The following is a 22,638-nucleotide window of genomic DNA, read 5'->3' as shown; positions in this document are numbered from 1 at the left end:
CAACGCAGGCTTATTTGGCAGTCAAGCTACCACAGACGTCGCTGGCTCTTAGCCATTCAAATGAGACTCGGTCTCTTTCATTGATGTGCTGTTGGTCAGCATTTGTACCTGGATGGATTGTTGACATGTTTGGTTTGTTAACCATTAACACAATGATAAGTTAATGGATAACTAACGCCTAAAGGATGATAAGGGTCATCAACTGATTTATGGGAAATGAGTTTTGTAAAGGTGTACAGTACATACATAAGCCTACTTGGTGCGATTGTGTGTATTTCTATGTGTGTCACTGTTTGTCCCTTGAATGGAATCAGAAGATTAAATGTAGACCAGTAGAATTCCGCTGTCATTAGCATCAACAAGGCTGACTCTGACCCACCATTTACTGTTCTGCCTCCTCCTGCTACTAGTCCGGCAGCCCAGGTGGACGGGTCTTTTTTTATTGGCCTAAAATATTGTCTATAAAAATATATATTTTTTGGCTTCTTCTGCCTTTATTGATAGGATGAAAGTAGTCTAACAGGAAATGGGGAGAGAGATGGGGGAAAGACACTCTGTAGTCTCACAGGCAATGGGGATAGAGATGGGGGGGGGGGGGAAAGACATGCAGCAAAGGCTGTCGGGATCGGGAGTCGAACCCGCGGCATGCTGTCAGTCTATATCTATCTATATACTGTCTATATACATACATTCATGAATCCACTTTGCTGACTACTTGTCAGTATTGAGCAATTTCTTATAGGGGTTTCTTGTGACCCTACGGCAAGCAAAAATGTCAGCTTTCCTTTTGCTTTAAGTATCATGATTCCGAATCCATTCCAAGCATTAGTTTTGCACAAAATACTCTCCTTGGGCTAAAAACAGCCATTGCCACTTGTCCAAAATGTGCTGACCTCATCACATTTGTGCTGACCTAATTTGTCATGACTTCAGAATCATGAAAACCCCTTAGTTTGACATGTCACATGCTACTTAAAGCATAAGGAAAGTTTGACATTTTTGACAATTTTGCCTGCCACAGGATGTTAATGGTAGGGTCACAAGAAACCCCTATACAAATTGCTCAATAGTAATACTGACAGCCGATCAGCAAGTGGATTCATGAATGTATGTACAGGTCCATCCCAACGAATTAGAATAATCTGAAAAAGTTCATTATTTGCCATAATGTAATAAAAATAAATAAACTTTCATATATTTTAGATTCATTACACAACAACTGAAATAATTCAAGCCTTTTATTGTTTTAATATTGATGATTATGGTGTACAGCTCATGGAAATCAAAAAATCCTATCTCAGTGAATTAGAATATTTTACGAGACCACTAAAAATTATTTATTTAACAGAATGGTCGACCATCTGAAAAGTATATTAATGTATGCAGTTACTACTTGGTCTGGGCTACTTTTGAACGAATTATTTCGTCAATGGGGCACCAGTTACTAGTAGTTTTGGCACTGTGGGCAGGTACCAAATCGAGCTGGAAAGGAGAATTAGCATCTCCGTGAAGCTTGTCAACATACTGAAGCACAATGAATGTACTCTAAAAAGTTGGCTGTGTTGAAACCATTGTTACATTTTCACTACAGTGGATCAACACCAGCAGATAACATGGCCTAAATCATCACTGTGTTTTGTCATGTCCAGAGTCTCAACACAACCATCTATTATGATATGTTACAGCACTGTGTGCTTCAGTATGTTGACAAGCTTCATGGAGATGCTACTTTTCTTTTCCAGCTCGATTTGGCTGCTAGTAACTGATGTACTGACCATGGTATTACTGTGCTTAACTGACCAGCCAACTGGCCTGACCTGAACCCCACAGAGAATCTTGGTTGTATTGTCAAGAGGAAGGTGTGAGAGTGAGACATAAGACTGAACAATACAAATTAATTTACGGCTGTAAACCTGGGCTTCCAAAACACCTCAACAGTGCCACAGGCTGATCAGCTCCATGCCACGCCCCACTGATGAAATAATTTGTTCAAATCAAAAGTAGCCCAGACCAAGTAGTAATTATTTGTGGTCTCGTAAAATATTCTAATTCACTGAGATAGGATCTTTTGATTTTCATGAGCTGTACGCCATAATCATCAATATTAAAACGACAAAAGGCTTGAATTATTTCAGTTGTTGTGTAATGAATCTAAAATATATGAAAGTTTATTTATTTTTATTACATTATGGCAAACTTTTTCAGATTATTCTAATTCGTTGGGATGGACCTGTATATATATTTTAGGCCAATAAAAAAGACTACCAAATGTCCCACTTTAAACAAAAGAAGCCTGTCCGCTGCCAGACTATACTCAACATTATTTCACCATTTTACTTTTTCACAAAAATTCACATTGAACCGTTACCATTCTCTCTTCGATCCTCTATCCTCTATCTATCTCTCTTCTTAAAGGTAGTGTGTAAGCGATATTTTATGGTTAAAACAGAAAGTTAAAGCTCTATATATACTGACAGTAATCACTGCTATTGAGAGCATCTGTTCCGTAACAGTCTCTCCAGTTCTTTAGTTAAAAATATACATTTTGAGGTGGGCCACCACATTCATCCAATCAGGAGAGAGAAAACCCATTTATCAGCTTCAATTTCTTTCACTAAACCCCACCCCAAAAGCGATTGCCCAATGCCAACCCAAATAGTTTAGCAACTGTTGCTACGGTGGGCAAGCTTTCGTCACCTCAAAGTTGTGTTATTTTCCATGGCTGTGTTGTTGAACACATACACAGGAAAGTTACACGACTGACCCACCCAGGTGGTGGCAATAATACTAATCACCGTAGTCTTACCGTGCATTACATGAAAACGCCTGTCGGACTGTCGTTAAAGTTGATAAGAGTTGGATACTGCTCGTCGTAATGGCTCGTATTTCTAGTTTATTGAAATAATGTCATGCACATTTGTCCAGTGCATAGCCTACTGCAGGCCTTGTTGACTAGACTTAGAAGACATTTTTGGTATCCCGGCCTTCAAGCACCCTTCTGCCTGGACAAACACTTTATAGTTTATAGCATCAATTACTATTGAAATATACAGCTATTTATCACTTTATTTAAAAATACCTCATCTTTAAGTTATTTCCCTATGAAAGTAGAAATGCTAATCATAGAGCTGTTGCATAATCTCACTCAGCTCTCTCCATTGACTTGACAATGGAATAAATTACAAAACTGGATCATTAATCTCTGTATCCTTCTTCATTCTCCAGTGATGATGGGTTGACATATTGACTTGCATGTGCAGTGTACAGAGCACTGTTCCTTCACCCACCTCTTGATACCCGATAGAGCAGAGAACTGTATCGTATTGTTATTAGTGCCCTGCCACAGTAGCAGCATGTCTCTTCTCTCTCTGCTGCACATCTCTTACTGTAAGTTAGCTGCCCTCTAATGAATTCTCTGCTTCTGGTGTGGGTGTGTGTGGGAAGGAGGAGGAAGGGGGGGTTCATGTGTCATGTGTGCAAGCGTGCAGCCCGATTATGAATGAGCAGAGAGAAACAGTTTGCTTGCAGGCTTTTATTTCAACCATTTCCTGTCTTTCATTCAGATGAGACGGTGCCATACAATAATTTCCTCTCTGGGGAAATGCCATTGAAGCCTGTGAAGAGAGAGGGAGAGAGAGACATAGACAGAGAAAGTGCTAGCTTGAGGCAAGTCAGATTGTCAAGGGTGCTGCGAGGGAGGCTGCATTTGTGAATGGATCTGCTCTACTTAATGCAAATCACCAGTGGATTCATGACTGCACTGAGATGGGAAAGAGAAGGACCCATTGATGTCAATATCCGGTTGTTTTAGTACAGTAGCAAAGTGCCTGCTACTAGGCCCCATTCACGCTAACTGCAACGCCTTGTTGCTTTAATCACACAGTAGTCTCGCGTGGCCAGACTGTTGCCTCCCACAATATTCAAATGTTTCAGGTCATACGGTCTGGAGCACAGACGCTCGGATCATGAGCAAGCTCAGTTTCGTCTTTACAGTCGTGCATATTTATCCTAATATAAATTGAAATCATCTAAGCACATATAACTTGTTGCTTAGCAGAAATGGATATTAAAAAAGGAAATGTAACGATATTTTTAAAAATATTTTCGTGAACGGAAATGCCAGCTTCTTTTACTCCGATTTCTCTAAATAGCATTCGGAGATTGTGGAATAGTTGTCTGGCTACGCGAGACCAGTCACACAGATCTGTTCTGGTTGTTGTATTGTGCTCAAACTATAAATCCTACTTAACACAACAGCATACATGGTTTGTGTTGATGATGTTGGAGATGTCACTTAGTTTTAAGGGGCGGCCGTAGCTTAGTAGGTAGAGAGGCCATCTGGTAATCAGAAGGTCACTTCTGAATATATTTATATACAGTAAGTGTATACAGTAACGCACCAAAGACCTCCAGAGGAACTGCTATACTTAATTATACCTCTCTCTCTCTCTCTCTCTCTCTCTCTCTCTCTCACTACCAGTCTGCCCAAGTAAGGACATCCGGAACAACGTGACCAACCTCAACCAACTGGAGAACTGCACCATCATCGAGGGCCACCTGAAGATCCTGCTGATGTTCAAGACCAAGCCCGAGGACTTCCGCGGCCTCAGCTACCCCAAGCTGCGGGTCGTGACCGACTACCTGCTGCTGTTCCGCGTCTACGGCCTGGAGAGCCTCACCGAACTCTTCCCCAACCTGACGGTGATCCGCGGCAACAACCTGTTCTTCAACTACGCGCTGGTGCTGTTCGAGATGCTGCAGCTGAAGGAGCTGGGCCTGTACAACCTCATGAACATCACGCGGGGCGCCGTGCGGATCGAGAAGAACCCCGACCTCTGCTACCTCTCCACGCTGGACTGGTCCAAGATCCTGGACACGGTGGAGGACAACTACATTGTGGCCAACAAGAACGACAGGGAGTGCGGCGACGTGTGTCCCGGCACCGCCCAGGGACAGACCACGTGCCAACAGAACATCCTCAATGGACACTTCCGCGGGCGCTGCTGGACGCAGAATCACTGCCAGAGAAGTAAGTGTGTGTCTGTTGTTTATGTGTGGGTTTAAGTGTGTCTGTGAGAGAAAATAGGAAATCGTACCATGTGCACACATTGTATACATTTTAACGTACACAATGTATGTGCCATTTTCCTTCATAAATAGCATCATTTTTCTCATGGCGTCATGTAACTACCATAATGTGGAGCAAATTAAGAACAGAATCTCATAATTATAGAGACGCTCAGCCTATATTGAAAGCTGGTAGAAAATGTCAATCCTTCCACATACGGAGGTGATAGCATAGCACTTTTCCCTGAATCCATCACACTCTCGTGTTGTTAAGTGGCCCTTTGAGACACATAATAGAAATATGCACCGGAGATTTCTGAACCGGGAAATCAATTGGAACGGCTGATGTTTTAGCTCCAAATGGCCTTTCTAATGATTTCTATGATGCGGGGGATGCTGAGGGGGAAGTGGACATTCATGCCCCGCCCCCGATTAGTATTCACTGACAGCATGAGCATTGTGGGTAAGTGAGTAGGGAGGAATCTGCATTGTGAAACAGCAGAGGTCCTCTATTGTCAGGCTGATATAGGGTAAAAATGGGAATTATTGCTTAGTTATGCTCCATCACACCATGGCGTTGCGCAGATCGGTTAACCAGCTCGGTTACAACTCGGTATAAAGCGGGCTTAAAGAAGAGAGAACAGAGGGAGTGAGCGAACCATGGAGATTGTTTTGAGGGAGAGAGCAAGAGACAGATGAATGTGATTTATAGCAGCGCGCTTTGTTTGTTATAAATCATCGTTTTATATCCCTGGCTTAAAAAAAGAACTGTGGGTTGGTTTAGTGCTGTTGCCAGCCAGTGGGTCAGTCAGTCATTCAGTCACCAAGTCAGTCGGTCAGTCTTTCCTCTCCTACCGTAAACACACAAAATAGCTTCTATTGTAAGACACAGAGAGAATGGTTATTATTTTTTTGAAAGCGATTATAGCTTGTGTTGTTTTTTCTCTGTCTGTGTGTCTGACGGAGAGGCTAGCGTTCAAAGCGTAATGACCTCGGCCATGTTTATACTCCAACATTGACTGCTACAGCCCACATATTATGTTGGCTCCTCCATTTTCTGCCAGGCCTCACTGTCGGGAAAGACATAGGAAATGTCTCTCTGTCCTGGAATCTGGCAGTCCTTTGCACAAAGTTCAGTGTTTTTAAATACAGAGCTCAGCTGTTGATGAAGACCAATTTATTTCGTTTTTACATTGTTTTTTTTTTACACACTGTGATTGTTGTTTTGTCCTCATATTTGATTTGTGTTTTATAACCCACAACCCTAGAATTAAGAAAACAAATCTAGTGTGGTGGTACACTATATGGCCAAAAGAATGACAAAAAGTCTTTGAGGACCACCTGAGCCATATCTTGAGCCGGACTCTGTTCCAGGGAACGGAGTGAATGTGTGTTTGTCTGTCCCTTTTCTTGGGAAAGGCCAGGGGAGCAGGTATGATGCTGTGATCCCATGTCATGTGGGAAAGGCCAGGGGAGCAGGTATGATGCTGTGATCCCATGTCATGTGAGAGGCACTAGATTAGTCAAGTGCTGTGTGTCCGAGCAGGAGCCATTTCTAGAACATGATGCAATGCTTCACTCTCCCTGCCGTGTGTGTGTGTGTGTGTGTGTGTGTGTGTGTGTGTGTGTGTGTGTGTGTGTGTGTGTGTGTGTGTGTGTGTGTGTGTGTGTGTGTGTGTGTGTGTGTGTGTGTGTGTGTGTGTGTGTGTGTGTGTGTGTGTGTGTGTGTGTGTGTGTGTGTGTGTGTGTGTGTGTGTGTGTGTGTGTGTGTGTGTGTGTGTGTGTGTGTGTGTGTGTGTGTGTGTGTGTGTGGTGTCAATTGCACTTACTAAAAATGTATTTGTGTGTTTGATATGTGCACTTAGCGTCCTCAGTAGAGGTGAGAGCTCCAGTTCCGTAACTTCTGTACAGAGTACAGACTTGTTTAACCCATTAAAGACCTGAGGCCGATTCTACAGATGCCTTCTAAATCGGTAGTCCTCAAACGTATTCGTGCCAAGGATCCCTAAAATTATATGTATTTGGCTACACACCCCCCCACACCTCAATGTGTTGTGCTATGGACCCCCAGATGAAAAATACAAATACAAATTCAACACATTATTCAACACTTTTCAACAGATTTGACTGAAAAATATATGTAGCTAAAATCTAAAATGACACAGATGATTTCCCTATGCTGCTCTCTCTCTCTCTCTCTCTCTCTCTCTCTCTCTCTCTGCCATTACTTCCCGGTTTACTCCAGCTCCAGCCAAACTATACTATTGCGAATAAATAAAGTGCAAGACCACTTTGGTAGAGGTTTGGGTTGTGATGATTCCTGAAGAAGATCCCAGTGATTCGAAACGTTGAATTAATAAACCAGTGGAGCTGAGTTATTCCTTACCAGTGTTGCGGACTCTATTTCTTTACCTTGCCATGATGTAACTCCAAATGTGGACAAGAAATCTGTGTACACCTGTTGAGTGGTAACATTTCTCTGGGCTCCTCCTACAATCCACAGTGTGACGTGCTCTCATACCTTAGGTTAGCCTAGATGTGATGTGAACCGCAGGAAGAGTGAACATCTTGATTGATCTACTGCTTATACGAACACGTGTTGCGTGGTTGACTAGGGGAAACTATAGGATCTTTAATTAGGACTTTAGTGAATGAAAACTTGTAGTTTACAAACACATGCAGAGACACTCTCACACACACACACACACACACACGCACACGCACACGCACTCGCACATGCACATGCACATGCACATGCACATGCACAAGATCAGGGTGGAGGAGCATTAGATGGGGCATTAAAGTTTATACGTGAGTGGAAACTGTGGGGTTGTTTTTGTTGTTTTTAACAGGGTTCCAGTTGCCTGAGGTAAGAGCCTGGGTTCCTCTGATCCTACATGTGCCCCTAACTTGCAGGAAAACGTGCGTGTGCGCGTGCGTGTGTGATTCTGGAAGTTGAATGACCAAATCAACAAATCCTATTTTACATTTATTTTAGAAGTGGAGCCGTGCCCCAACTTTCCATTGCTATTTTTCGCACATCACATCTGCACACATCAGTAGCTACCAGGACCATAACGCTCTTCTGCGTTGCACTGTGATATTGACATTGCACTAGTCTAGTATTTTACAGTGTAGGGGGTGCAATCAAAGTAGCCTAGAACAGGGGCGGGCAACTTTGATGATGGAGAGGGCCACTATACAGTCACTCCAGAGGGCCACATTGCATATACTGTTGTAGCCAAAATAGCCGATCTACAAGCTCAAAACGCGTCGCATATTTAAATTGAAATCCTGAATATTTTTTTCTATTTTTGATTTGGAATCTTGAAAAGTTTCTTCATTTTTATCGTTATACTTATGTTAACGTCATGAACTTAAATGCAAAAACATTGGACATAAAAAAGACTATTAGTAGCTTAATGACTAGCATTAAAATGTTAGCCTGAATCAATTCAAGTGGGTCATGTTTGCATGTTTGGAATTGTAACGGCTGAATTCAATAATATATCGGTATTAGAATATTAACCTGTGGGCCGCATTAAGTGAAGGTCCACTGCGGGCCACATGTGGCCCCCGGGCCGCCAGTTGCCCATGTATGGCCTAGAAGAGAGACATGTATGAGGACTGACATTCATTGGCCACTGCTACGTCTGCCATGCGCGTGGCTGTGCCTATTTGTGGTGTATTCATGTAGAGCGGTATCGGTGCTCATGCTGCGTTGGACCCGTAGGTCAGTGCGTTTGCAGGTTCTGTCAAGAAAGATAAGATAAACTGTTATTGTTCCCCAGAGGGAAATTCAGTTGTCACAGCAGCAACAGTAGCGAGAAAAAAAACACAGGAGAGAAACAGTACATTTAAGAGTCAAGGATGAGGGACCGCATTGCAACAGTTAATTGATTACAAAACACAATTTGATCAATAATTAGTAATTCATAAATGTATCGATTTTCAAAAAAGTATCAAATTGGACTTTTATAAAATAAATACATATTTTTTAAAACTTTTCTTTGAATTTGTTGAATTAGTTTGAAGTAGTTTGGATTACTAATTGATAGTAATAATCACTAAGAAGATAATTAATAGTTTCAGCCCTGTCAAGAACCCAATGAAGATACAGAAGAATAGAAATACAGATACACTTAAGTAAGTAAGTGCTCTCAGGCAGCAATCTTCCAGCTTTCACAAGCTGTCACAAGGCACTTTGGTTTTGTTGCCTGATTGAATGGCTTAATTGGACAATAGAAGGGTAATAGTGCATTGTGATTGAGTGGTGGTGATGGTTGCCTTGTAGAACTTCTAAGAAGCTATCCATCCCAGTTGTAAACCTAATGAAACAATTTCTGATAACTTCTTTGCTTCCGATAAAATAAGGTTTTTGATTGGATAATCAAGGAATTGTCATCAGTCTGAAAGAGCAGCTGTCAATCAGTGATTTTGTCGCAGGAGAAATTCATAATTACTGTGGCATGCATTTTGCATTTTTCGTTTTGTATTTATTCAAAGTGCAACTCTTTTTTTCCTAGTTTTGAGATGCTCTAATGGTAATATTCTCCAAAGATGAGGTCACTTGAAAGCAATGGGTGACATGAGGGTTAGAGCAGTGGTTTCAAACTCATTTTGCGTCACAGGTATTGTTGTCAAATTAGTATCACATTAGGTTTGACAAACGGCATGCGAATAAGGCGTCTTCCTGGCATGCCGAGAGGCAGAGTATGTAGCCACAACACCTGTTTAGGTTTGAATTCCTTGACACAGCCTTTGTCATCCCTTCTTTCAAGGTTGTCTTTACTCTCCATTACACTGTTGCCCCCAAATAAAGCAGAAAATCTGACATAAAAAAAACATCCAGGCTTAACCATGGTGTGCTAAATCGTGTTAATTTCACTTTGATTTTACCGTCTAGCAATGAAGTTGGGAGTTAATCTCTCAGGTTGGGTTGAAGGCGAGAGAGGAGGGGGCTCTGGGGTTGAGAACGAGAGCTACTTTCCTTTTCTATTGGAGAACAGGAATGAAGGCCACCTCTACAGCGCTGTACATCCCTAGCAACAGTTGCCAGGTCGGAGCTCGGGTGGGCACATGCAGTGTGTGTACACCACTGATACCTGCTGCTGATTTGAGAGACCGGATAGGTTGGCATGCATATGTGTACTATCCTCTCTCTCACTCACTCACTCATGCATACACACACACACACACACACACACACACACACACACACACACACACACACACACACACACACGAAAAAATAAATAATAATAAATATATATATATTATTATTTCTTTTTTTTAAGATGATGGAATGGAGAGAGATGGTATGGAAGTGCAAGGTTTACATTCAAAGATGAGGAAGAAAGAGCCAGAGTGAGAGGCAGCAAACCGTAGATCTGCTGTTTGGATAAGGCTCTCTATCTGCTGCTGCTGCGGCATGGCACACTCTGTCCTCTGTAGAGAGAGAGGCTTGTTCAGCCTCACAGACACCAGCCAGCTACGCCACGCTTACACACACACACACACACACACACACACACACACACACACACACACACACACACACACACACACACACACACACACACTGAGGGATATAGTAAGCTTTTCAGGTCAAAGTTCACCTTTCTTTGGCTTGGGTGCGCTGTTGTTGGCTCCCATTGTTTTTCAAAAGCGTGTGCACACACACACACACACACACACACACACACACACACAGTCCCCAGTTCTGTCAGAGAGAACCCATTGTTCCTGTGGCTTTTGTCACTGTGAGGTGAGGTTGTGTGTGACTGGGTGTACATGTGCATTTATATGTGTGGGGGTGTGTATGCGCATGCATATGTAAACCCATGGGCTGCTATGTGCTGGCATTTACAGTTGAGGTTTGAAACCACCAGTGTTAAGTCTGTACTGTATGTCTTTACAGAGTGAGGAGCCTGGATACCGGATCGCATGGATATTATAATCACCTTCTCCTTTGACTCTATTAGACCCATCGTTGCTTAACTCTGCCCTCTACAGCTGCATTCCCTACTTGCCCAGTGATACTCGTATAGCCTGGAGGTGTTCTGGGTTATAGTATAGGGACATTTCCTATAGGCGTGATATGAATGTAATGCATAACAGTTACTTAAACATTTATTGCAGTTTTAAAATGCAAATAATTGCAAACTTACCTGCGTTCCCTGAACAGTTGTAGTATCATATAGTCTTACTGTTGGAAATACATTGCCATTCAAGTAATAGACAATAATAGAAGTGGTTGTCATTTGCAATCAATCAGTGTTCATACCAATTGGCATTATCTTACCTTGGCACATACATACACGGTGAAATGTCCGTGAACAGAATGAAAAATAGGAGATTCTGGGAGGTTCATCCAGAAAGGGAGTGTGCAAGGAAGAATTTGGAGAAAGAGAGCGGGGTGGAGTAGGGGCTGGACAAAACAAACAGAGCAAAACCAACATGGCGGAGCATTTCAAGTGCGTCTCCCAGCTCCAACCAGGTACACACACAAAAACACATGAGAGAGAGAGAGAGAGAGAGAGAGAGAGAGAGAGAGAGAAGCTCAATGGAGTGTGTGCAACAGGTCAGCACCCATTCCAAATGAAAACAGCAGGCCTCGTGTATCAAACGTTTTCTTAAATGTCTTTCACTTATATTTTCTCAAACGTTTTAAAGGAGGAGGAGAGACCCGCACACCGCCACTTGCTGTTTCAAGATAAGTCGTAGCAAGTAACGTTTCGGCCTTTCGGCCTTCTTCAGGCAATGAATGCCCCGATCCCTGAAGAAGACCGAAACGTTGCTACGACTCTTATCAAAACCGTTCAAAACCTCTTGAACCAGCAAGTGGCGGTGTGCGGGTCTCTCCTCCTTCTTTAAAACGTTAGCTGTTCTGCCAGGACCTATACGCACCTGCTATAAAATTAAACCGCGTGTGCGGAAGTCATCTCTCGAATACTTATATTTTCTCTTAATTGTTCTGTCAAGAAAATAAGAAGTCAGCTCCGGATGCACCAAACAGTTAACATCCTAAATCTACACTCACACAGGTGTGTAATATGTATATTATGATGAATCCTACTAGATCTTAAATTGGAGGGGCATGTCCGTGTGTTTGTTGTTAGTGTAGGTAACATGCTAAACACCATGTAAATCTAATAAATTACTCTAAAACATTAGTTTTATTTTAGGAGATTATATTCATGCGTTTCATCTTTCATTTCGTATAGGACAAGCTAAATTTGTGAACTGTGAAAATTAGTCCGTCCCCCCCAGCACCAAAATGTGCTCTTACTTAGTTAAGAGTAGAGCATAAATAAGAAAACATTGCGGAATTCCACAAACTAATTGAAGAAAAATTATGGATAAGAACAAGAATAAGAGGAAATATATTCTTTTATTGCTTTCTGCAAGAGGCTCAATGTCTCTCTCTCCCCCTCTCTCTCTCATACTCTCTCTCAAGTCTTTCTTTTTCTGTCGCTCCATGTGTCTGTAATGAGAAGTAAATGAAAGAGTTGTCCTCAGGCCGCTGTTCGTAATTAGCCATTTACTGCTAAATGACATGGAGAGCACGTGTACACACACACACACACACGCAGGATTATATCTCGACAGAATGCTTTCTCTCAATTATTGGTGTTTGTTAGTTCAACAAAATGGAAAGCAGCATGCCTTAAAAAACAAATGTGTGTATGATGCAACAAATACAAAATATTTTATTTCTGCTACTGACAGAAATCTTGCAAATTGCCATTTGAAGATGTAACTTTATAATTGCACCATTTGATGGCCTGTGTCATTTGTTTAATGGGGTTGACCTCTTTTATCGCCATTATACTCTGTGTGTATGGCCACAGACACGTGTGTGTGTGTGTGTGTGTGCCTGCCCAGTGAAGTCCTTGGACCTGACGTCAGCTCTTAGAATGTCTACCCCTCCCATTCTTTCTCTCTCTCTCGCACACGCGCCCACCCTCCTATCCCCTTCCATCCACGTCCATGTTACATGTTTTCAGGGCTGCATGGCGAGCTTTGGTTTCTGGGCCACTTGAACTTTGACCCAGATGCTTTTGCTGTGAGAGAAGACGTACTGTAGGCTCGAAATGCTATCCTAGTTGTCTTCTCCATAACCGGAATGAACATAGCAGAGCTGCCTGGAAACACTGCCATGACATGTTGATGTACAGTTGAGTCCGGCATAAACAGTACCACGCCATTTGTACTGTACCAAAAAATAGCAGATCTACAAGCTAAAATTAAATCTACACGCTAAAATTAAATCTACATGCCCAGTTGCCCACACAACGCTGTGTCACAGACTAGTGTTGTGTGCTTGTAGATGCATGTAGACGTATTCTCACTAAATTAAGCATAAGAGATCTAGATTTGCTGATGTGTATTATTGTCATTTTTATGCTATGTTGATGAATACATAGGACCCCAATGGAAACAAGTCCCCAGGACTATTTTGTGTCATCCTTTTAGCCTGAATGTCTGCCTGTAGCTTTTGCCGTTTACATTTCTGACAAATAATGTATTCAATCAATCAAAAAGGAATGAGCCGCTGACATCCCGTAGTAAATGAAGTGGATCCATGTCTTGCTAGTGTTGTGCGCCTGCAATGAATACCAGCTAGACACTTGAATCATATCATATCATGTCGTTGTCGGGAGGAACCCACCTAACTCCATTTTTGAGGTTTTAGATTTATTTTCATGAACCCATGCTATTGAACACCCTTTGTGTCTGTGTGTGGGTTAAAAAAACAACTTTGAACTGAAAAGTATTAAATCCATTGGATCCTGATCAAAATGAAAATGTTGGAGGTGGTTTCTTCCTGACAGCAGAGATATATGCCATATAGGCTAGGTGTTTGTGTGTGTGTTTGTGTGTGTGTGCGCCCGCCCGTGTGTGCACGTTCATTCATACGTGTGTGACAGTGGCACGTGACCTGAGGACCGACGTGAGAGACGAGGACAGGAAGTGGGAGGGCCCCTGGGGGGACAGCTGTTACGCATCAATTCACACCAGCGTTGGGGTCAATTCAAGCACTCGAGGAAGTGCATTTTCCTCTCCAACAAGCTAAAGCTGGGAGTCGCCATGCCTTAAAACAACACTTGATGCCTAATTTATATACTCCATCGTAGGACGGAGCGACACATTGTGTAAGCTTGTAGATCTGCTATTTTAAGTTTAAATCAGGCTTTTGCTGACTTCAGTTTGTGAAGACATTGAGTGTGGAAGCCTCTCACCGTTCTTATTATATACCACTATTATTATGGTACTGTCGGGCAGAAGCCTTGTATCTGTTTGTTTGTTTTTTCGAAAATGAATGCCCTACTCCGTCATAGTACACTAAACCAGTAACACGCCCTAAAGGGCTAGGTTGCGTGCACACATCCACCTGGGTAACAGCAGACTGGTGGGCGAGTGCTGGCGCTTTGTATCACGATGCAACTGAACATGATGTGAGCTTGTAGATCTGCTATTTCTGGCCTGCTATTAAAAAAGGGATAGAGCAGGGCTGGACATTAAAGGAGAGTTTCGTGCTAATAGGCTTTCTTACCTTTTGTTGTAGTTGACTTGTTACTTGTTAGGTCCGCAGCAAAGTGTTCCAGGTGTTTGTTGTAGTTGTTACTTGTTAGGTCCGCAGCAAAGTGTTCCAGGTGTTGTAGTTGTTACTTGTTAGGTCCGCAGCAAAGTGGTCCAGGTGTTTTGTGCAAAAACGCATTTTTGGCTATTTCCCCTACCTCACCATAAGCCCTCAATGGGGCGTTGGGTTTTAGTGCTAATTAGCTTATTTCCATTGCTCTGGGAAAAAAAATTGGTATAAATCCTCTCTTCATAATGTCAACAGTATGTGTAGCGTCACACTTTACTCCATAGTAACGCCGTTGCCGTGTTCCAGCCGTAAAGCGTGAACTATCGCGATAGACAAGACGATCTCGACTAAGCAAATTAGCACCCATTGAGGGCTTATGGTGGGGTAGGGGAAATAGCCATTATGCGTTTTTGCACAAAATAATCAATTTTAAATAAATGCATGAAATTCCCCTTTAAGGCTTGTCCTGTTGTCTGGGACAAGTAATGGATGTTTCCGGACAAGTGACACTTGGTTTCACTTTTTCTGTGACGCTCCTAGCAGCCTCCAATATTGTCTGGAATTATTGTCTGGCTTTCTTATTAATCACCTTTCCAATATTGGTTCAACTTGTAAACTGAGAATATTCATCTAATATTCAAACATTTATTCACCAAAACCAACTTACAGTTAGTTGATTTAAAATGTATTTGTGTCACCTGTGTGTGCTTGTGCTCCGGACAAGTGACTTTTGTCCCCGGACAAGTGAATGTGCCTCAAAAAGTGAATGTCAAGCGCTGAAGAGGTTAGCTCTGTGTGTCTAAATAATGACTACATTGGAACACCAAAAAACTTTTCCCAATTTCTGAAATGTAATAGCTTTGCACATACAAGGTTTCCACCCGACGGCGAAGATTTGAAGTGCCATTCCGACTTTTATATTATCAATTGATTTTTTAGCTCCAAGTGAATCCATCCCTATGCAGTCACTCACACACAGACAGAGAGAGTGATGCTGTATGTTCTCATCTTTCTTTCATTCATTACTATAGGTGCTGGCAGCCACATCTTTGATGCTGTCCATTTGTGATAGTTTAAGCATTTCCCTGGTGTCTTGCCTTGCACACACACGCACACACGCACACGCGGGCGGATGCTCGCCTGTGTTTGAATTACCATGAATATCTTATGAGAGACAGGGAGCAAGAGAGGAAAAGAAACAAACAGAGAGAGAGGGAGAGATGGAGAGATACAAATGGAGGAGTGGTAACCACACTCTCGCGTGTGCCTTCCTTCCTGCCAGTTTGCATCCTTGTCAGATAATCCAAATTACCTATCATTTGTCGTGTGTGTGTGTGTGTGTGTGTGTGTGTGTGTGTGTGTGTGTGTGTGTAAGTAATCAGCGTATGCGTGGAAACTTATACAGATGCACATACTGTATTACGGCTGCAACTATTGATCTTTTTCTTAGCGATTATTTCTAACTCTTTTGATTAATCAAATAAGCAATTTACATGAATTCCTTTAATGCTTATATCAACAAATGGACACGAAATAACACGTCTGATAATAACATAAGCCATGTTTTATACTTCGCCGTACAACTGTCAAAAGAGCAATGTTTGGTGTAAACATTTAACTGTTGCGCTCCTTGCATGTACAGTATGTGTATGTTTCACGCTATTTCCAGGGGCTGTTATAAGCTGTGTGTGTGTCGGTGTGTCAGTGTGTGAGTATGTGTTCCTAAGTTATTGTGTTCTACTTACCTGTGCCTGTGCTCCACTTAAGTGTGTGTGTGTGTGTGTGTGTGTGTGTGTGTGTGTGTGTGTGTGTGCGAGCGACATACATACATACCTGCTCTCTGCATGGCCCATTCATTCACCAATGTGCAGCAGGGAGCGGGCGGTGCTCACGGGACCCCCAGGGGATCTGGAACAATCTTCTCTCCTACAGCTTATCAATGGATTGTCACTTCCACGCCCTGCTCTGCATAGAACCCTACACACACACACACACACACACACACACACACACACACACACACACACACACACAGTGTATGCGCATGCAGCATAGTGTGTGTGTATAAGGTGTACACGCATGCAGTGTGTGCATTCAAACCAAGCTAAGTGGAGTGCAGAGACGCTGCTAGGCGCTGGCAGGTTTGGTGGAAGGCAGCGGATTGGCTGCTGGGAGAGATTTGAGCAGCCTATAGTGTACCATACAGACACTGGATGGGGGTTTTCTGAGGATACGTGTGTGTGTGTGTGTGTGTTTGTGGTATTTTTAATGCACATTTAAGAAACCGAAAGAATCAGGTGCTGCTAATCTCCTTTCCTTAGAATGTTTCCTACATTTTTAGCACAGGCAAGCACTGAGAGGAAACTGCTGTGCTAATGAATGAGGTTGACGCTTTGATTCCGTTCTTGCAACTGCAGCTCTGCTTAATTGTGTACATGCGTGTGTGGCATAGGTGCATGCGAGTGCATTACTGTATATCCCTTTATCTGTGTGTGTGTGTGTGTGCTTGTGTGTGTGTGTGTGTGTGTGAGAGAGGGAGATATGCTGCTTGTATTATTGTTAATGGGAGGTGTTGCGGAAAGCGTGTTGGCAGTTACATGGTTGTTGCAGCCTGAGCTGACAGAAAGGGCTTCCTCATTACTTCCTGCCTTTGTCACAAACATGTCCTGCTGCTGTGCTCTATGAGCTCTGGGGGGGGGGGGGGGGGGGGTGCAGAATGGTGAACTATGACACAAATATTTCAAAACTTAGATTTATGTAATTTAACTTAATTGTATGCTGAGGTAGTTGCAGAAGCTTAAATCCTCCATTGACAAATAATCAAAGGCAGATTGTAAATTTGTAATTGATTGGTATTATGGATGTGCGTGGCTAGCAGACTATTAAACGGTGCTGAGCTGTTTACTAAATACTAGTCCTTCAAACTATTATTTATCGTAAAATGTAAATGTATAGGGAAGGGGAAAAAAACTACTTTCGCCAAAGTAAATGCACAAGAATGGATGATTGCTGTCAGAATGTTTGCTGCAGTGTACTTTTCAGTGAGAACGACATTGATTTCCTAATTGTTATCGTTGGATATTGGTAGTGCACCCTGGGTGCGGTTTGATTATTTCATATAAATGGGTATTGTACTGTAAATATGACATGAATATGAATGCAAAGTAGTGGTTGAGGTGTGGACAGGCTAGCTGTTGGTGTTGTGCATGGTGAGATGTGTGCAAACGGTGTGGTTTAGTAGGAGAAGACGGCCAAAGGATGCAACACACACACACACACACACACACACACACACACACGCGCGGCGCCAAATTGTATAGGGCACTCTTTGTAATGTTGCGGCGGTAGCTAGAGGAAGCATGCCAGTGGGGTAACGGTGAGAACGGTGGCCTGTGATGCAGGTGTCGCTAAGGGGCGGAGGTGTGCTTAGGTTTAGTTTTGTGAATGTTTTAAACATCAGCTACATTTGTTAATCATTACTGTTTTTTAATCTCATCATCATTGTATATATCTTTTTAGCCCATTGCACTCCATCTAGTCCGAGTACCCACAACTTGCAGTAGCAAAGCAGACATTTATATTTACTGTTCAGCTGCTACAATTACACATTATCCTTCATTTTTCTACCATAATTTCTCTGTCCAATATCTCATCAACGGTTTCAATGTTTCCTATGCATCTGTAAAGTAACTGCAAAGCTGGCTCCGAAACAAACATAAACGCTATCAAAACAGAGTGTCTTGAAATGTTTTAATTGCAGCCATTTACTATTCCAGAACAAGCAAGCCATATTTGAAAATCATTTTTGGATGATTTAAGGATGAACGTAGTCCAACACCCAATTGTAACATCTGCATTGCAAGTGTTTTGAAAGGCATGAAGTCATTATCTTGCCTAAATTGGATTGATTTAGCTAACTTTCGTGTACTTGAGCACTGTGCTGCTGTGTTGTCTAGTGGTGGGGAAATGAAAAGATTGGATTGTGACTTGGTATTGGTAGATACTCAATATTAAATGAACAGGATCTGTGGCGGTCTTGATCAGGACATCCATAGTTCCATATACTCTCCACAGCCATGTTGTAACAGTATGGAGGACTGACACCTCTCAAGGCTTGGAACTGTGGAGGAAAACAACAACGTGTGTGTGTGTGTGTGTGTGTGTGTGTGTGTGTGTGTGTGTGTGTGTGTGTGTGTGTGTGTGTGTGTGTGTGTGTGTGTGTGTGTGTGTGTGTGTGTGTGTGTGTGTGTGTGTGTGTGTGTGTGTGTGTGTGTGTGTGTGTGTGTGTGTGTGTGTGTGTGTGTGTGTGTGTGTGTGTGTGTGTGTGTGTGTGTGTGTGTGTGTGTGTGTGTGTGTGTGTGTGTGTGTGTGTGTGTGTGTGTGTGTGTGTGTCGCCCCCAACACACAGCTGTAATGATGCAGGTTGACCAACCTTGTGCTAGTGTTGTGCCAACATATTTGACAGCGTTCAGCTGTCCTCAGACCAACGGCATCAAACCCAACATGGCAGCCAGTAGCATAGCACTCCCAGTCCCACCATGTGTCTGTTGGCAACACAAACACTACTGGAGTCAGTGGGCGTGTGTGCTGGTTACACACTACTGCTGCTACTTGGTATTTATTTTTCTTATAGTCACCAGCAGTCACATCTGTGACGGTGCATGCGGAGTGACATATTTGTGGCTCTGTGTTAATACCGGAGGCTGCCTTTTTAATTTGAAGGACCTCAGTTCGAGCTGCAATTCTGTCTGCTCACTTAATTTGTTTTGTCAATTCAAATTTCACTTTTTCTTTTACCCTGATTGGATGAAATATTGGTGAATATGTTTACTAAAGCATTGCAGAGTTGGCAAGACCCCTGTTACTAAACAAACCCTCTATAGCAATGATTACTATCAGAATATAGATGCATAACACTCTGCAGTCTATCAGTTCAAAACGCATTGTGAGCTTGTAGATCTATTTTGGCAGAATAGAGATGCTGGGGTGGGGTTCTTTTGGTTAACTATCTTGCGAGTGTAAACTTGTTCCCAAATCCCAAAACCCATACGGGTCGCTCACATGCTCTTGCGATCTCTGGCCACCGCGTTGGGCCGGTAACATAGGCCGTAAGCATGGTGGGTATGTACTGTATTTTGGGACATCTGATGCTCATGCTTCAGCAAATACTTGGAATTTTATTGGTGACTTTGAGGCGGCTTGACGGCTCGGATGAAGGGGTCGGGTCGGAAGGCTCAGACGTTTGGAATTCTCAGGAATTCTCTCATTACATCACCCACTTCCGGGTAAAGCAACGGCACGGAGGGGTCTTTCCCATGTAAGTATGCATAATCCCATCAGGATTTCCAAAAGTTGCTTTCCTGTTCATTTGTAGAGATTCCTTTATTATTGAAACAACTTTTTGGTTGTTTAGTTCTAGACATAACAGCAATGTATACAATTGACTGAAAATTCCTATAGAACACAAATGTCGTTGTTTTGAATATCAATGTCTGAATTCTGGTGAAATTCACCTGATGTGACTTTGATCAATTGTCCTCAAAGCACTACCGTGATTCAACTGCTTTTCAGCTCAAATCCTTTTCCACAAGTTTCTACCAAGAACCAAGCCACAGCGAATACACAGTTCTTTTCCAGAACGTGTGCTTTTCCCCCTGAATCTGCTTTAACAGGTTCTCTATGTCAGCCTATGCAGAATGTGTTGGGTTGTCTGAGAATGGAATATAATAATTCCCCTTAAAAGGTTTTGATGGTAGCCATGTCCCAGTAGACCATAATGGTACTGTTCAGGGCTATCTATTTAAGGTGGTACTCGTGACATTGGGCTTGAGTGGGTGTTTGTATGGACAGATGCAGGGTGCGTTATTGGGAGAATGTGACCGCGCATTGACCTGTGTAGGTCAGGGGTGACTGAGGAGGGGCACCAGAGGAAAAGATGGTTACAGAGGGACTTTTCGCTGGCCATATAGCTAAAGGGCAGACACACACACACACACACACACACACACACACACACACACACACACACACACACACACACACACTGGTCGTACATTCCAAGAGAGCTCACCAAGACAGCAAGTACCAACATGGAACAAAGACGTGCTGGTATGTGCGTGTGAGGATGCATGTGTGCATGTCTGGAGTGCCTGTTTACCCTTCAGACAAAGGGACAAAGCAAACTTAACAAAATAGAAATAAAATAAAAAATGTTATCCTCTGTTCTTTACATGCTCTATTGTTCTCCTCCTCCTAGCTCTGCTCTTCTCTCCTCTGCTTTCTCTGTTCCTCTCTGCTTCTAATGAAAACGACCAGTAAGAATGCCACCTTGCTGAAGCTGGGTGAACATGACTGTGTGCTTGTGTGTGTCTGTGTGTGTATTTTGTTGTAGTGTTAATCCAACCAATCACAATGTAATGTTACAAACGAAGAACTACACTCCCTACTGTATGCCATACCTACAACCTCCTCCCTCCCCCATTTGAGGGAGACCAGGTGATGTGCAACATGATATGGGTTTAATGAGAGACAACATTCTCACAGTTTGACAGTTTTTCTTCAATGGGATCACCATGGAGCAAACTTAAAAATAACGTAAAGGACAACTTTGGGTTTTTTCAACCAAGGTTCATGTTTTAGGTTGTTATTAGACAAGTATAAAAGGTGATTTTTGAAGTTTTATTTTATTATTTATTATTTTTTATTTTGCTACTTATTTTTAACGATTTTAGCTGTTTTTGACGGGGCGGTGGCATTCAACAAGTGGCTAAAAAATAGGTATTGTTTTACAGTGTTTTCTTTATTATTATTTATTTATTATTTATTTATTTAGCCTATGAAACATAGTATGGCAGTCCCCTAGTAGACACATGGAAAAGAACTACTGTGGCCAGATGTAATGTCCTGCGGTCTAGGACTATAATAAATCACAATAAAGAAATTGCTGTATAATTTTGTCAAAAAATACATATTTAGCCACTTGTTCGAATGCCCTGTCAAAAAGTCGCTTTAAAACGAAAGCAGCAAAAAAAAATGTAACAGTCACCTTTTACTTTCTCTAATAACCTAAAACACGAACCTTGGTTGAAAAAAACAACCTTGTCCTTTAAGCTGTCGTCTTATAAAAGAAACCAGAATCTCGTAAATTCGGGTGGTTGTGTTGAAGCATCTTGTCAAGGGGGAGACATGGTCTGACACTGTCTTGTGCGCCGATTGGCTGACCGAAGCGCTAATATGCAAAGCAGGTGCATTCCACAGGCGCAAAAACATACACATTTTCTCTCGCTGTCTCTCCCCCGAAGTTGTGGCGCATTTGACATTTGCCAGCGGCACGGACAAGGGGGAGAAATAATTTACAGAGTGGTTTCACTCGCTCGGCTTCCGCGCAGGCCGGGCAACATTTTACGCTGGAGTGTAGAAGACTTTCAGAGTTGTAGTCAAAACCAAGAGGATGCTACGAGCCACTGGCATCTCAGAGTTTCATCTCCACACGGTTGTCTCTCTCATCCTTAACGGAAGTTTTATTTGAAGCAGGGGTTTCCACCTTTTATCATCGGATAAAAAAGGAGGCTACACTTCCCAGAACGTCTCTTCCCCCCCGTCTTCTGTCTCTTTTCCATTACCTCTCTCTCCTAAACTGTGTCCTGGGCTTCACTCACTGCTGTCATGAAGCACCCTAGAGCCATTTTATTTCTGCACAGCTTTTTTCTCTTTCTCTCCGGATCGTATGCCAGAGAGGTGCTGTAAACATGAAGAAGGCTGTAAAAACATTAGGCCCTGTAAAGAGACTCGCCCGGACCTTTGCCGTCTCCTATTCTTCCCGATGACTGACTGGTACTGAAGCTGCGCAACGTTGTTATGAATGTTATGATAACTCTCTCAGAACTAAAGCCATGTCCTGCCTCGTAACACCAGAGTGGTGATATAGTTACAAGACCACTGTAAAAATGCCTTTGGATTTTCCTGGCTCATCTCTC

General features: G+C 42.6%; 1 protein-coding gene across 1 annotated transcript in view; it reads left to right on the top strand.

Annotated features, from left to right (window-relative positions):
* insrb (insulin receptor b) overlaps positions 1 to 22,638 on the top strand; it is a 112,127-nt gene that overhangs the window by 20,479 nt on the left and 69,010 nt on the right. The window contains exon 2 of the mRNA XM_080771253.1: positions 4,481 to 5,029. Within this exon, the coding sequence (XP_080627379.1) occupies positions 4,481 to 5,029 (549 nt within the window). The remainder of the gene's footprint in view (positions 1 to 4,480; positions 5,030 to 22,638) is intronic.

This window comes from Protomyctophum bolini, assembly GCF_963924005.1.
Source record: "Protomyctophum bolini genome assembly, chromosome: 8".
Taxonomy (NCBI): Eukaryota; Metazoa; Chordata; class Actinopteri; order Myctophiformes; family Myctophidae; genus Protomyctophum; species Protomyctophum bolini.
Note: the sequence above shows the minus strand (reverse complement) of the source record. Positions and strands in the feature narration are given on the sequence as shown.